Source organism: Lacerta agilis, chromosome 8 (assembly GCF_009819535.1).
Source record: "Lacerta agilis isolate rLacAgi1 chromosome 8, rLacAgi1.pri, whole genome shotgun sequence".
Classification (NCBI taxonomy): Eukaryota; Metazoa; Chordata; class Lepidosauria; order Squamata; family Lacertidae; genus Lacerta; species Lacerta agilis.
The window spans coordinates 14,225,389-14,239,883 of record NC_046319.1 but is presented as its reverse complement, the minus strand read 5'-3'; the positions used below and the strand labels follow the sequence as shown (position 1 = coordinate 14,239,883).

At 48.0% G+C, this 14,495-nt stretch overlaps 1 protein-coding gene across 2 annotated transcripts; it reads right to left on the bottom strand.

Annotated features, from left to right (window-relative positions):
- Window positions 1-827: 827 nt before the first annotated feature.
- GPR157 (G protein-coupled receptor 157) lies at window positions 828-11,843 on the bottom strand. 2 transcript variants are annotated; one of them, XM_033156251.1, is made up of 5 exons: window positions 10,919-11,843; window positions 4,855-5,068; window positions 2,413-2,607; window positions 1,512-1,801; window positions 828-874 (listed from the first exon to the last, which is right to left on the bottom strand). In XM_033156251.1, the coding sequence occupies exons 1-4, from the start codon at window positions 11,293-11,295 to the stop codon at window positions 1,574-1,576; spliced, it is 1,014 nt and encodes a 337-aa protein (XP_033012142.1). In that variant the 5' UTR covers window positions 11,296-11,843; the 3' UTR covers window positions 828-874; window positions 1,512-1,573. The 2 variants fall into 2 exon arrangements, with proteins under 2 accessions (XP_033012142.1, XP_033012143.1); XM_033156252.1 differs by lacking the exon at window positions 2,413-2,607.
- Between the last annotated feature and the right edge of the window lie 2,652 nt (window positions 11,844-14,495).

Sequence of the window (14,495 nt, the reverse complement as noted above, 5' to 3'; positions counted from 1 at the left end):
CACCAAAATGGTAGCTACTTTATTTATTCATTTCTTTTAAAAAAAGAAAGAGAAACCAGAAAACTTAAGGTAGCAGCTCAAAGTTAGTCTCTGTCTACTTGTTTTATAAAATAAAATAAATTCAAAAAAAACCACACACAAAACTCCAGTGCATAATTATGACAATCTCAACAGGAAACATGGTCTTTTTAAACAGTGTTCAGTCCACAGTCCTCTGGAAAGATACAAGTCCAGGGAGTCTCATGGGTCATATCTATTTGCACAGGAAAGCTCCACAGCGAATCGCAGACTCTTCCTCTCTTCTTTGTCCTGTAGGAAATTTCTGAAGCAAGCATACTTTGAAAGAAAAACCCACCTCTCTGCCTGAAGAGCGTTTGTTCTGGCATGCTGGCTGGGGCTGATGGGAGTTGTAGTGAGTCCAAAACACCTGGAGGGTGCTTGGAACGCACCAGCTTCTGTAAATCAACCAACCATGAAAAACCTAAAATCTGGTGCACTTCCTCTCCTTGGAGTGAATTCGCAATGGTCAAATCCCTTACAGGGTTTTCCACCTCGCCTTCCTCCCCGCCTGATCCTGAAAAGAAGCTCTTGCTAAAGATTTAAGAATTCCCCAAGTCTCTTAAAAGAAAACTACAGCACTAAAACAAGCCTTAGAGGAGAAGAATTAAAAGTGGAAGCTGGGAAGTATCTTTGCAACATCCCCACGATTAAAAAAAAGAGAGAAAGAGAAATGAAAAGTCAACCGAGGAACTTGATTCCAGAAAGGGGCACGTTCATCATAGGAGCCCCCTTACCGCAGACCCATGAAAACTTTGGCTACTTTTTTCTCAGGCAAGTAGCTCCCTCTGTAGGCACTTGGAGGCATTTCTGTTACCTGCCCAGACAGCAAAACAAACAAACGAAAGAGTCAGTGAGAGGAGAGCTAGCTGCGCTCAGAAATATCCCTTCCATTTCCACCTACCCTGAGGGGCATAGGAAGGAAGACACCTTCTACAGAGTCTTCAGGCGGGGGACATTCTCAGCCTCCCTGGAAATGCCAGGGGTCGATTACTGGGGAGGAGCGGCAGACCATAGAGAAGGAAGTGGCTAGAGGGCACAACCTTGAAAACGGCTACAGCAATGTAACCAACCAGAATAGCAGCGCCATCTGCATTCTGGATCAGGGGAAATTACGCTGCATTTTTAAAAAGTCGGCTTTCTGTTGCAGGTTGGGGGGGGGGGAGAGAAGCCGAACAAGGGAAACAGGATAACGTTTTGTTCACGACACTGTGAGGACGTCCCACAAAATGTGAGCTAACGAAGCACGGCTAGTCCACAGTAAATTCCCAGCTTTCGATTCCTCGTTTTGGCTTTGAAATACCTGGCCGAGGGTTGTATGTTCTACTCAAGAGTAGACTCACTGCCACAAATGAGCGCGGCTAACTGGGTTACATTCATTTCAGTGGGTCCCCTTCAAGTTGAGGGCAACCCCAAATCTTTGCCAGAAGCCCTCAAAAGCTGAAAACACTCACAGATAAAATCCTGACCGGACAAGGCCCTGTCTTCCATTGAAACAGGGGCGTTCCTTGGAGGCTCAGGTGCTCGAGAATTCCGCTCTCGCTCGGTCGCCTTCTCGCGTATCCCCCCAGTCCTTGGTGGCCAAATCAGGGCCCTGGGAGCAGCTCTCTGGGCTGGCCAGGGAATGCTCCGGGCTACTGGATCTCCAGCAGCACAGGGAGGAGAGCAGCTTGTTCCGGACGACCCGCGTGCAAAGGACAAACATAATGCAGTTGGCACCACCTTGGAATGTGTTACCGATGCCCTGGGAAGAGAGAGAATAATAATAAGAACTAATAATAATAATAATAATAATAATAATAATAATAATTTATTATTTATACCCCGCTCATCTGGCCGAGTTTCCCCAGCCACTCTGGGTGGCTCCCAATCAAGTGTTAAAAACAATACAGAATTAAATATACAGTATATAGTGAGAGGGTGGGGAGGGGAGGGGAGGGGATGTCAAGGAAATAAACAACTATCGGACTTTTAGAAGACACCTGAAGGCAGCCCTGTTTAGGGAAGTTTTTAATGTTTGATGTTTTATCACTTTTTTAATATTCTGTTGGGAGCTGCCCAGAGTGGCTGGGGAAACCCAGCCAGATGGGTGGGGTATAAATAATAAGAAAATTGAAGCTGAACGGCTGCCCTTTGGCTACTAAATAACCTCTCAGCCTGACCCACCTCGCAGGATTGTTGTGAGGATAAAATTAGGTACTGCAAGGGAAGAACCGCAAACATTGCCTTGAGGTCTTTGGAAGAAAAGTTTTAATGTCACAATAAAAATAAATAAATGAAAATCTGCCTCATAGACCTTTTGGGAACCTCTAGGATGAAGTGACCTCCCACCTGCCTTATAGCTAAGTTACTCACGTGAAGTACCACCAGCAGCGGGTTTTGAACTGCAGGGGAGTTGCACAGCGTCAAGACGAACCGGATGGTGCTCCAGATTCGGAGGAAGATGAATATCACTGGGATCAGGATCAGCTTCTTATCCGCTACGGATGTCCTTGGTTGTAAAGCCGGGGTCCTTGACAGGATAGGGCGGTATTCTGACAGCGCAGCATGCTTTGGGAAACGGAAGACCACAGTAAGGAGCGTGGGGAAAGCGTGGGTGGGGGCAGGATCAATTTAGCATCTATCTCGGGGGGGGGGACACCTCAAAGTCCAGAAGCTGACTGCGCCCCCCCCCCCGAGTCTCCCTGCCAGGCCCTCGCCACACACCTCACCAACCTCGATTCAGGGATGTGTTGTTGAACTCTGATCATGCCTCTTGTTCGCTTGGATAGAGAGAGGGGCGTGCAAGAAGAGTGTGTAGAAACTAGCCCAATGTGCAAAAGGTAACATCCGCTTTCATTGCTCCACCCGCCTTTGACACTAGTAGGGTTCCCATATGCCTGGAATTTCTCAGACATAGCCGGAATACTGCAGTCGGAAGCAGTGTCTGGGCGGAAATAGGCAAAATGTCCAGGAAAATCTGGATGTATGGCAACCCATGTCGGCAATGTCGTATTTGGCGATTTCCCTTAAAAATAGCTCAACAACGTCTTTTTTGTGATTTTGCCAAAATATGGCAACCCTAGACACTAGCCCTGCCCATGCCTGGCACACGGCCCCTGGAAGGTTGCCCAGATTGGAATGCGGCCCTCATTCTGGAAATATTCCCTGCCCCATCGGGCACATGAATTGCTTTTAACATTATCTCAGTAATTGTTACAACAGCCTTGTGAGGTTGGTCAGTATCAGTTAGGCTTCATTGCAGATGGGCATTGTGGGCATGACTTCCTTCCTTCCTTCCTTCCTTCCTTCCTTCCTTCCTTCCTTCCTTGTGTTATCTCCCTCCTTTCCTCCAAGGAGTTCATTCAAGCATCATAAATGGTTCTCTCCTCCCAATTTCATTCTCACAACAACCCAGCAAGGTAGGCTAGGCTGAGAGGCAGTGACTGGCCCAGGGTCACCCAGTGAGCTTTGTGGCCGAATGGGGATTCAAACAAAGACATTGGATTCTTATCTCATTATACATGACAAAGCTATCTTTAGCCATCTCACCCCTTGCCTTTTCCTGTAAGACCAATTGCAGTCGTTAACAGTCGTCAACAGGTTTTCCACACCTATCAGCCAATCACCCATTCCCACCACCCTTCTGAGTAATACCCCTCCCCACTCTCTCACTATATATAAATGTCTGGTGACTTCTGTTTCAGTGTATCTGAAGAAGTGTGCATGCACACGAAAGCTCATACCAAGAACAAACTTAGTTGGTCTCTAAGGTGCTACTGGAAGAAAAAGAAATTTTAATTTTTTTATTTTGTTTTGACTATGGCAGACCAACACGGCTACCTACCTGTAACAGGTCCTAGCCAAACGCTCTAACCACTACACCCCCTGGCTCTCTTGGGTCCCTTAATGTCAATGGGTCTGATCTGAGCAGGACTTAGCGGGGAACCCCCCAAGCAGTTTTGGAGGTAGCTCAGCGATATCTCAGGTGGAGTCATTCGTGCTCAAATACAGATAAGCAAAGGGAAAGACGCTGGCTTGCAACGTGCAGCGTGGAACGCAGCAGCCTGGGGCAGATCCGGTTACAAGACCACCCCGCTGCCAACACCTGTTCCAACACACAAATCGTGACTTGTTTTTAGCCAGACGAATAGGGCAGCTGTCCGGCCCCCTGCAGAGTAGGATGGAATGGCAAAAGAATCTGGAATTATTTCTGTTGCCAGAAAATTACTCTCCACCAGCAGGAAAAGCCAGAAACAAACAAACAAACAAACCACACCCACCAACGGGGACAAACACTTATTGCAAATTGAGCATAACAACATGGGCATTCCAACTGCAAAACTATTTCCGTAGGTTTGGGGACTTAGGGACTGCGATGACACCATGCAGCGGAAAAGACTGCATCTACAGGTGAAGTCATGTGCTTCAGTTCTGCTCCCCTATAAGCCTAATAAATGAAATGAAATGAATGTTGGGGGGCATTTGGTTTTTCAGGAGAATGTGAGGGGTCCAGGTTCTGGACCGATAGGCCCTGTTGGTCTGGGGTGTTCCTCTGGGAGTTCTAGTCCAAAGTCTCAGGCACAAAGCTACTCCTGCAATCAGCTCCGAGACTTGACCCAGCCCTGACTCACCACACGGTTCCCCTGTGGCTTCCAGTTGTGTGTCAACATCCTTGCTAGATGCAGCAATAACGACGACAAGAAAGCATAGCCCTTAGGCCCCAAATGGCCACTCGCATCCCTGAATCCTGGAGGAAATTCATTCTCACCCTAGACAACTAGTCCTCCCCTACCTGGAAAAAAATGAAATACCTACCGCTCGGTTGATGTGCTTCTTTATGAGGATGTAGAAGACCGGGAGAGTCACGTAGGCCAGGATCTCCCACAGCTTCCCTGCGAGGAGCATCCACAGGATCCGATCCTCCGCCTCGATGTCGACCCAGCACCAGCCCACAGAGACATCGGAGGCGTCGTAACCGATCTTCTTCAGAATCACGGCCAACACGGTGATGCCAAGCGGAACTCCCCAGCTGCAGGCAGAGAGGTCGGATAGTTAGGCAGCAGAGGGCGTGGCCATTTTTTGGTTCCAGTTCAGGAACTGTGTCGAAAAATTCACTTCTTCGTATCTGAAGAAGCGTGGATGCACACGAAAGCTCATACCAAGAACAAACTTAGTTGATCTCTAAGGTGCTACTGGAAGGATTTTTTTATTTTCTTTTGTTTTGAAAAATTCATGGATAGTGACTCAATTTTGAAGGATAGCCACGTGTTGGTTTGCACAGCAATCCACAGAGCCCGAACTAGGAAGGTTCCTATTCAAATCAATTTCTCCTCATTGCAAGAAAAGAGCACCCTTGTCCTCTCCCCTACCACTCTCAAGGAGCACCAGATGCCACAGTCTTCACCCTCCAAATCTTTAGAGATGACAAGCCACAACCTGAGCTGCCTGCAGAAGATCTCAAGGAACCAGTCTGGGCGGTGGAGATACTCATTCCAGGTGGTGCTCTAAGCAGACACAACTGCATCTCAATCCTTGGCGCCTGCTACTCCAGAAATCACTCTCAAGGGTTAAGGAAATCCACCTCTTAATTTCCTGCCTCCCCTTTCCTTATCATCCGGATATTCTGCCCTCCCATCCCGGAACTAGGACAGAGTTTATGAGAGGACAAGCCTGTTTGCTCAATTGTGCAAAGGCGCTATGCTGCAACCTTAGCAAGACACAAACATTGACTTCAGCAAGCCGGACTTCAGCCAGTTGACCCAAGATGTGACTGACCAACTGATGAGAAGGCATTTGACCCCAAAGCACGGGAAATAAGTTTGTGTGTGTGTGTTGTCTATTCTAAATCTGTTGGCTAACGCTGCACGTTTAGGTTCCGTCTAGCTCAGTAGTGTCTACACTGACTAGCAGCAGCACTTCAGGGTTTCAAACAGGGGTATCTCCCAGCCCTGCCAGGAATTGAACCCAGAACCTTCTACATGCAAGGCAGGTGCTCTACCACTAAGCTAAAGCCCTTCCCTTAAGACGGAGGAAGCTGCCTTATACTTAGTTGTAACATTGGTCCATCTAGCTCAGTATTGTCTACACTGACCAGCAGCAACACTCCAGAGTTTCATTAGAGATGCTGGTGGTGGAACCTGGGACCTTCTGCATGCAAAGCAGATGTTCTTAAGACATAGAATCTACCGTATACTAGAATAACCATAGCCATAATAATTCTGCCCATCTGACTGGGTTGCCCCAGCCACTAAGTTAGCTCAGTATTGTTGATACTGACTGGCAACAGCTCTCTGGGACTTTAGCTTCCTATGTTCATAATCCCTCATCAACCTGCAATTCCCACCACGCCCTGGTCTGGCATCAAAACTGTTAAACAGATTGCAAGACTGGTTTACAACTGTAATGCATGCTACCTGCAGCCAAATCAAGTGACTGTGAGCTGGCCAATTCCCAGACAAACAGGCCAGGTGGATAATACTATCACTTTCCACTCCGTCTTCCCAGGATGTTCAAACACTCCTGATTTGCTACCAAGATCAAGGCTGTTGCGTCAATTCAGAAAGCCTTAAAGGTTTTGCCTCCAAAGTAACTTAAGGACCCCCTGATCCCTTTATACTCCCACCGTGATCACAGATATCCTCTGATGGGGCATTTCTGGTGGTTCCTCACACACCTGTGAGATTAGGTTGGCCTTTGCCAGGGACTGAGTCTTTCATGTGGCAGACCCTGCCCTGTGGAACTCCCTGCTGCTTGAGGTTTGGCAGCAACCACGCCTGCCTTCTCTTGGGATGGCTTTGTCAAACTGTACTTTTTAGACAGGTGCTTACAGTATGAATTTTTCTCTTTGACCTATTGTAGTCTTATCCATGTTTTTAAATTTACATTTTACAGATACTGATTGATTTTATTATATTATTGATATCAGGCAGGCGCCATCAATGTACTGTTTTCATCACCTGCTAAACACATTTTTGTTTAGAAAAGCCTGCCTAGATGTTTAGAAGGCTGATGCAAATTAACTTTTCAAAAGCCTTAAATTATTGTTCTTAATTTTTCTTGGCGGTGATTCTATTTTATTTTATTTTTAACATCAAGCAGTGTATAAACTCCATGAAACAAACAAATGTATTTATTATATCCCGCCTTTCCCTTCCAGACCAGGGACTCAAAGTCGCTTACACAAATTAAAACACAGATAAAAGCATCTGAGTCACATAAGCCACCTTTGGCATATGTTATGAAAGTGTGGGTCATGAATATGCAAATAAATAATGAATATAAGTTGTGCCTGGCTGCCTAAGAATCAGCTGGCTTTCTGAAAGGCCTCCCCTTCCCCCAGTGAGCTATAAATATCCCCTAGTCACAAGCTAAGAGGCTGACCGCTTGCTGATGTCCCTTTGCAGGTGACCAGCCCGTCTAGTCTTTCATTCCAAATCTCACTGCCAGTCCTAAAGAGTTTCAAAACAAAAAAGCCTCTTACGCACTTGAGAAACACCATCGATGGGCAAGGCACTCCAATACAGGCACCCAAGTGCTTTGAGAGTTTCCAACAGACAAACAAAGGCAACACCCCTGGTACAAGAGTGGGGCAGCAGCACTACATTGCATTGGCTCATATTCCCCCCCCCCCTTTTCTCTCTCCAAGGAGCTCATCATGCCAAGAACCCTGTTTTCACCTTTAGCCTCCTTCCCAAATGTTCCATATTAAGGAAAACTTATCTCTAAGGAGTCTACCTGACGTGTTTCTGCATGAGTCACTGTTCTGGGACTGCTGTTCTGCTCAGCACCCAGCGGCTACAACAGGAGCAGCGCACCTCCAAGAGACACACCAGACTTTATTAGCCCACCTTTTCCTCCAAGGCGCTCAAGGTGAGGCTGAAGAGGCAATGAGTGGCCCAAGGTCACCCAGTGAGACCTGCAGTTTTAATTGAATTTTAAATTTGTATTTTAATCTGTTATTTTAAATTGATCGTTTTTATGTTTTTTGTTGTGATTTTAATTGATGTTAGCCGCCCTGAGCCCGGTTCTCTGGCTGGGAAGGGCGGGGTATAAATAAAATTATTATTATTATTATTATTATTATTATTATTATTATTATTATTATGTCCATGGGGATTCAAACCTGTGTCTCCCAGGTACTTGTCTGACACTCTAACCACTACACCATGCCGGCTCTCATTGTAATGGCTCTCATTACAGATTCCTGAGTTGAATTCATGGCAGGGTAGGGATTCGAACCCTCATCTCCCGGGTTCTAGTCCAACACTCTAACCACCACACCACACAGGCTATCATATTCCCAGAATTCTTTGGGTGGGGAATCGTGCTTAAAATGATTGGTATGTATGGAGCCTGGCTGGGCCAATAGCCAGTGTAACCACCTGTTAAGCTGGTTATAGGTTCCTGCCAATGGATCTCGACTTTAGAGCGCAAAAGCATGCGCAGAGGGCAAAATTGAGTGTGGAGCTTGGTATTTTGCACTCTACGGCCCCAAAGACAAAATCTGAGCCACCCAGAACGCTATCGAACTTTGCGAAAACTTGCTGCCAATGTTTTGCTACCTCCGGATATAGGTCACGCGAAAGTGTGTGGTTTGGATGGGAAAGAGAAGCTTCTGTACTCGAATCGAAGGCCTCGCCTCCCTAGGGAGACAAGCAAAGGTAATCCCAAGTCACACCCAAGCTCTGGTCTCATGACGGCAAAGTTCTCGGGGGGGGGGGGGAGGCAAGCACGCCAAACGGCATGTCAGCACTAGGATAGGCAGTGTTCAAATCCTTGCCAGGACAAGCGCAGAACAGGTTTTCCTCTTGAGGTCCGGGAGAACGATTGAGTACACAATGCTTCCATAGCCAGGCTTTTGATCCATCCAGCCTAAGAATCATGAAAACCCATCTTGCTTGCTAGGATGAGTTAAGAGAGAGGGATATGCGGAGAAACCTGTATTGCGCAACGGGAGGAGCCGCAGTCGTGACTCCGCCCACTTTTGCCTCTGACCCCACCTACCACTGGCATAGAAGATCACCCACAAGGGAGGGCGACCCTTGGGCTTTTGAAAAAAAAGGTCCCCTTCTTGACTCCTACTTGGAGATGCCAGGGATTGAACCTGGAACCTTTTGCATGCAAAGCAGGTGCTCCACCAGAGCTACACCCTCTCTCCAAGTAAATGGGCATGAGACTGCAGCCCCAGGAACCAGGCTAAATCCACTCTGCTTCCACGAGCCTTCATCTAACAGCAATTGTTTGTGCATCTCTCCTAGGATAATATCCTGGGCTGTGGGGTTTTATGCTCAGTTTTAGTGCAGCACTGTTTATTCAATTAATTGCTTATTATTTCATTTTAAGGTTTTGCATTGTAAGCTGCCTTGAGAAGTTGTCCCCCCCCCACCACCGCCCCAATAAAGGGGAAGCTGGAGCAGCCTTGTAAATAAGCCCACAAAAATTATTAGCCCGCAAAATGTTTTACTAGCTCACTGGGGGCTCAGAGAGCAGGGAAACGCTCTCTGTCTCTTTCAATCTGCTGAGTTTCTGTGCTGGGTGGAGAGGAAGCGACCTGCTCACTCGCCTCTGTGGAATCCCATCGCCTATGGCGAGCGGGCGGCTGCTGAAATGGATGAAACCAGCCTTCACCAATCTGCTGCCCTCCAGATGTTTAGGACTGCAACTCCCATCAGGGCTGTCATAATCCAAAATAACCTATTAAACAAATGCTGAGCAGCTGGCAGGCTTGAGCATCAAAGGGTCACTGTGGTCACTCCTCCAGCTTGGAGGCTGGCATGTGACCACTGCCCATCTCACATGGCATAATAAAGGCTTTTCTTCGAATCGGCTCACAGAGGGAGGCAGGGGAAGCCCCAGCAAGCGAATTAAGGCTGTTGTTTCTTTTGCTGATCCCTCCCAAGCTCTCTTGTTAGGTCACCTATTGATCGCATTCTCACCCCACCCCATTTAAAAGAACTGACAATCTGAGTTCCATCAGTAGGCGAGATAAGAGAGTAGGGGGAAGGGATGGATCATAGCTCAGCTTGCGGAAGGTCCCAGGTTCAATCCCCAGCATCTCCAGGTAAGGCTGAGAATCTCTGCATGGAACCCTGGAGAGATGGAGAGGAGGCCTTGTGGAATCTGCTTTTTTCTTATTTTAGCAAGAACCTTGAGGTCTACCAGCTGAAGCCAAACAGCCTGAGAGCGAGGGACTGGCCCAGTGAGCTTCATGGCTGAGCGGGGATTTGAACCCTGGTCTTAGCTGGTTAGAGCATGGTGCTGACAATGCTAGGTTTGCAGGTTCAATCCCCTTACAGGCCACCTGCAAATTCCTGCATTGAAGGGGGTTGGACGAGATGATCTTAGGGGTCCCTTCCAACTCTACAATTCTATGACTCTCCCAAAGTCCAAGTCTGTCACTCTAACCACTACACCACACTGTGGAGGGACACCCCATGAGCTACATAAAGAGGCGAGTCTCTGCCCAGAGAAGCTTGCATATTTCACCTTTGGACACCAAGACTGGGCAGCAACGTGTTGGGGTGGGAAAGTCCCATGCTGTATTTTTTGGCAAAAAAAATTGTTCGTATCAATGAATTGGTTTGCCAGTCACAATTACAATTATTAGGCAAGGGGAGTAGTTTACTAAATACAGGGAAGATAAACCATGCCAGATTAATCATGCATTTGGCTCCCAAATTTATTTCCTTCACCCTGGGGGTGAAGGTCCCCTAAAACAAGCTTCCTTAATTCGCACCAGAAAGTTTCCTGGAAAAATTCCCCAGAAAGTTTCCTCAGCTCAAAACTTCCAAGAAAACCCTCGTTTTCCTTGCTTGGTTTTTTTTTTTTTTAACAGTGGCTCGTAGGACAGGGAAGATGGAGAGAGGGGAAGACCACGAACCTCACCACGTGGAAGAAGCAGAGGAGGCTGGACCCCGATGGCGAGCCCTGAACGATGCTGATGTAGAGATACAACGCAATGGCCATCGTCCAGAAGAAGGAGCTGGTGTTGGAGAAGGTGGACACGGCGCCCTGGGCCACGCAGTCCCACGTGGAAGAGCCGAAGTCCTTCAGGGCCCCGTAGAAGTAGGAGGCGGCCGAGAGGAGGTCCGCCAAGGAGAGGTAAAGCAGGAGCTGCCGGGGCCGCGTCCGCAGCTCGGGCCACAGCGCGTGGGTGCCCACCAAGAGGCTAGACCCTAGGAAGGAGAGGGCGCACGAGACCAGCACCACCACCCTCTCGAAGGGGTACAGCTCCGTCTGCAGAGCGCCGTGGGGCATGGCGGAAGGAGTGGATGGCCTGGCCGCAAAGGCAAGGGGTCGGAGTGGGGCGGTGTGTGTGTGTGTGGGGGAGTCTCAGCAGGGCAAATCAGGGCAGGAGAAGGAAGGAGTTAAGAGAAAGGAAGAGCGCACAGTGGGAGGCGAGGAAGGAAGGGGCGCAACGGAGGGAGAAAGTTAAGGAAAGAGAGAGGAGGGGAGGGGTGTCTTTGCAGGGATGGCGGAAAGAGAGCGAGAGCGAGCGAGAGGGACCTGGGAAAGTGAAAGGAGAAGAACGCGGGGGAGAGCCCGGGAGCGCCTCGGGAGTTCAAAGGAAAGGGAAACAAAGCGCGGGGGGAGGAGCCGGCTGCGGACTCCGGCTGAGGCGCCCAGAAGGCAGAGCAGGCGACGGCTCCGGTCCGGCTCTCGGCTACGTCCTGCCCTGCCGCTCCTTAAGCCCCGGGCGGAGGCCTCGACGCCGCGTCCCCTCCCACCCAGGCCGGGGGCTGCTGGCTGGCTCCTCCTTTCGCGTCCCTGCCTTGCTTCGGAGCGCCGTAGACGGCGGACTGGATGAAGGAGGCTGTGCCGGCAGATGCCTCCCTCTTGAAGTGGTCAAGCCCCTTTCCCCCAGAAGCTGGGGTTCTGAGCATGCACAGAGCGCCCTCCTCTAAGACAGCAGCACCAACACCGCCCTATCTTTACCATGCGGACTATATTATATGTTTTCTTAATTTGTTTGTATTAATACAGTCATTATTTACTTAACTTCACAGTCTTTTTATTATTCGTTCTATTAATTTTTTATTATTTCGTTATTTTAATAATATCTACGGGTTAATCCAGGCTGCAATCCTATACCTGCTTCCGCGGAAGTAAGCCTCAGTGGAAATCAGTGGTACTGACTCGCTTCTGAATAGACATCAATGGGCGAGCTTTGTCTCTGAGCATGCATTCTCCACTTCGACCTCTAGATGTCAGCATTGTCCCAGATCAAGCTCTCAGGATGCAAACATATGCCAGAGCAATCGTCATTATATTGCGTTGAACCTTACAACAAACCTGTGCTAAGATTCCTGCCTGCATGCTTCTTATAGGCATTTGATTATCCAGTGTGAGAACAGAATTCTGGACAAGATGGGCCAGCAGGGCTTCTTTGTGTTCTTAATTTCTCTCCAGATTGTAGTTTGGAGTGGCTGGGAGCACACAGAGAGTAGTCTATTTAAGGCAATTTAGTGAGTTCCTGGGATAATTGAGATCCTAACCAGAACAGATACTTACAATGGAATCCCAATAATTTTCCTGGACATTGCAAGAAGTTAACCCTTCCCTCCTCAGCTGCGACTCTCTCCCCCGGAAAAACTGCCACCTCTGTGTCACAATTAGGATTAAAAGAAGCCTTTTAGTGGATTAATTCTTTTCATGGGGAGGAGCAAGGCCTGGGGGAGATAAGATGTTATCGGCAAGATGGTGAGGCCATGCGGGTGGGGGGTGCATCCGGACTGCAGGCTGGTTGTTCCCCACCCCCAATTTAGAGATAAGTGACAGATTACACGAACTAAAATTTAATCAGTATTGATTTGTTTTAGGTTCTTCAAACAAAAGGGGGAGAGAAATGTGCAGATAGTTTTTATGGTGCAGTCCCATGTTGGGCAACCTTTCCCTCCCTAGGGCCGCATTCTATTCTGTGTGACCTTCTGGGGGCCACAAGGCAATGATGAACAGGGGGGCGGGGCAGACTTTTTGGCCAGAGGCAAAAATACCAATGAATGCTAATTATACCTTTGCAAGATAGCCTGTCTCCGCACACATTTACACACCACTCTCTGTCCTCCCCTCAGACCAGGAAGAGGCACAGTGGGAGAGCTTCATTAACTATGAACCCCCAAATGTTGGGTTTGGGGGGGTACCTAGGACCCCAATTTGAGTATCAGTTACTCAGTTTGGGGGGACATACAAAACGTGAGGTTTGTGCTACCAAATCCTACAAAACAGCTACAAAACTTGGGCATAGGTTTGGAGGGGATCCCAGATTTTGGGGTTTGTAGTTAATGAAGCTCAATCAGAGTCCAGTTACACATTAATTGACAGGTAAAAGCAGTCCAGGAAGGTGCAAAAAAAGGGCAAGCAGGAGGTGTGGCCAAGGAAGGGTGTGTGGCCTAGGGAAGTGAGTCCTGTGGTCAGAAAGATCTGGAGAGCTGCATTTTGCATCTGATGTTCCCCACTGCTGATCTTGTTGCTTGGTGGCACTGAATTTAGTCGTAATTGGGTGGAATCAGGAGTTTCTACCGTTGTCTAAGAGATAACAAAGTTCTCATCTAGCTTCCTCTGACACTCTTCCACAATGAGAAATGTTTGCCTTGCCTGCTATCCTGTCTCTGACATTTAATCTGATCAGTCCCACTGTCTGCAAGAGACATTTCTTTCCAGACAGTCGGAACATTTAGGTAAGTCAGATATCAAGCAGTAGGAGAATTATTTTCCTTTTAGTTATCTTTGGGAGTACGGTTGCCAACTTTTCAATCAGCCTCTGTTGCTCTGCCTTTAACAGCAGCTTGATCTGCAGATACATGTTTTACACCTTGAGACAGCTTACCTGCTGGGTTTTTACAGAACAGGTTGCTACAAATTACGAATGGGGAGGAATTTATTTAGTCCACTTTTTAGCAGGAAATGTTTTTTTGCAGGGGGCTGGAATCAGTGTCTACATTGCCTAAAGATCAGAGATCAGAATGCAACTCTCATGCAGATTACTCACCCCTCTGGATTTTTGCAAGTCAGTTTTGGTGCATTACAAAAATATACATCTCACGTTAAAAAAAATGTGTGCACAATGCATATTTTACCAGTGAATGAACTGAAAATGCATATTTTCTATTTTCAAAAGGTTTGTGCAAGAGGAATGCAATTTAAATACTTTTTTTTTGGGGGGGGGGTTCACTTTCAAAACAGCACAGAAGACAAAAGAGCAGCACCGGGGAAGATCAAGAAGGAGGGCAGACCTGAATAATCCTAATACCAGTGGTTTTCAACCAGTGTGCCATGCACCCTGGGTTGCCTTGAATGGTGGTCGGGTGCCATGGGCAACACTGGCTTCTGACCCTCTTTTGTTTCCTCCCTCCTCTGATGTCCTCTCACATTTCTGCCTCCCCAAGGCTTGCACAGCTGTTCATTGCAGCAGCCCTGGCTATAAGCTCCGCAGGTGAATGGTGCCTCTGGGAGGCACC

Coding starts and splice junctions, on each gene's coding strand:
- GPR157 (XM_033156251.1), bottom strand. CDS start 11,295: ATGCCCCACGGCGCTCTGCAGACGGAGCTGTACCCCTTCGAGAGGGTG. Junction 5,069..10,918: donor TGCTTCTTCCACGTGGTGAG/GTTCGTGGTCTT, acceptor CTCTGCCTGCAG/CTGGGGAGTTCCGCTTGGCA. Junction 1,802..2,412: donor CGCTGCTGGTGGTACTTCAC/GTGAGTAACTTA, acceptor CTCTCTTCCCAG/GGCATCGGTAACACATTCCA.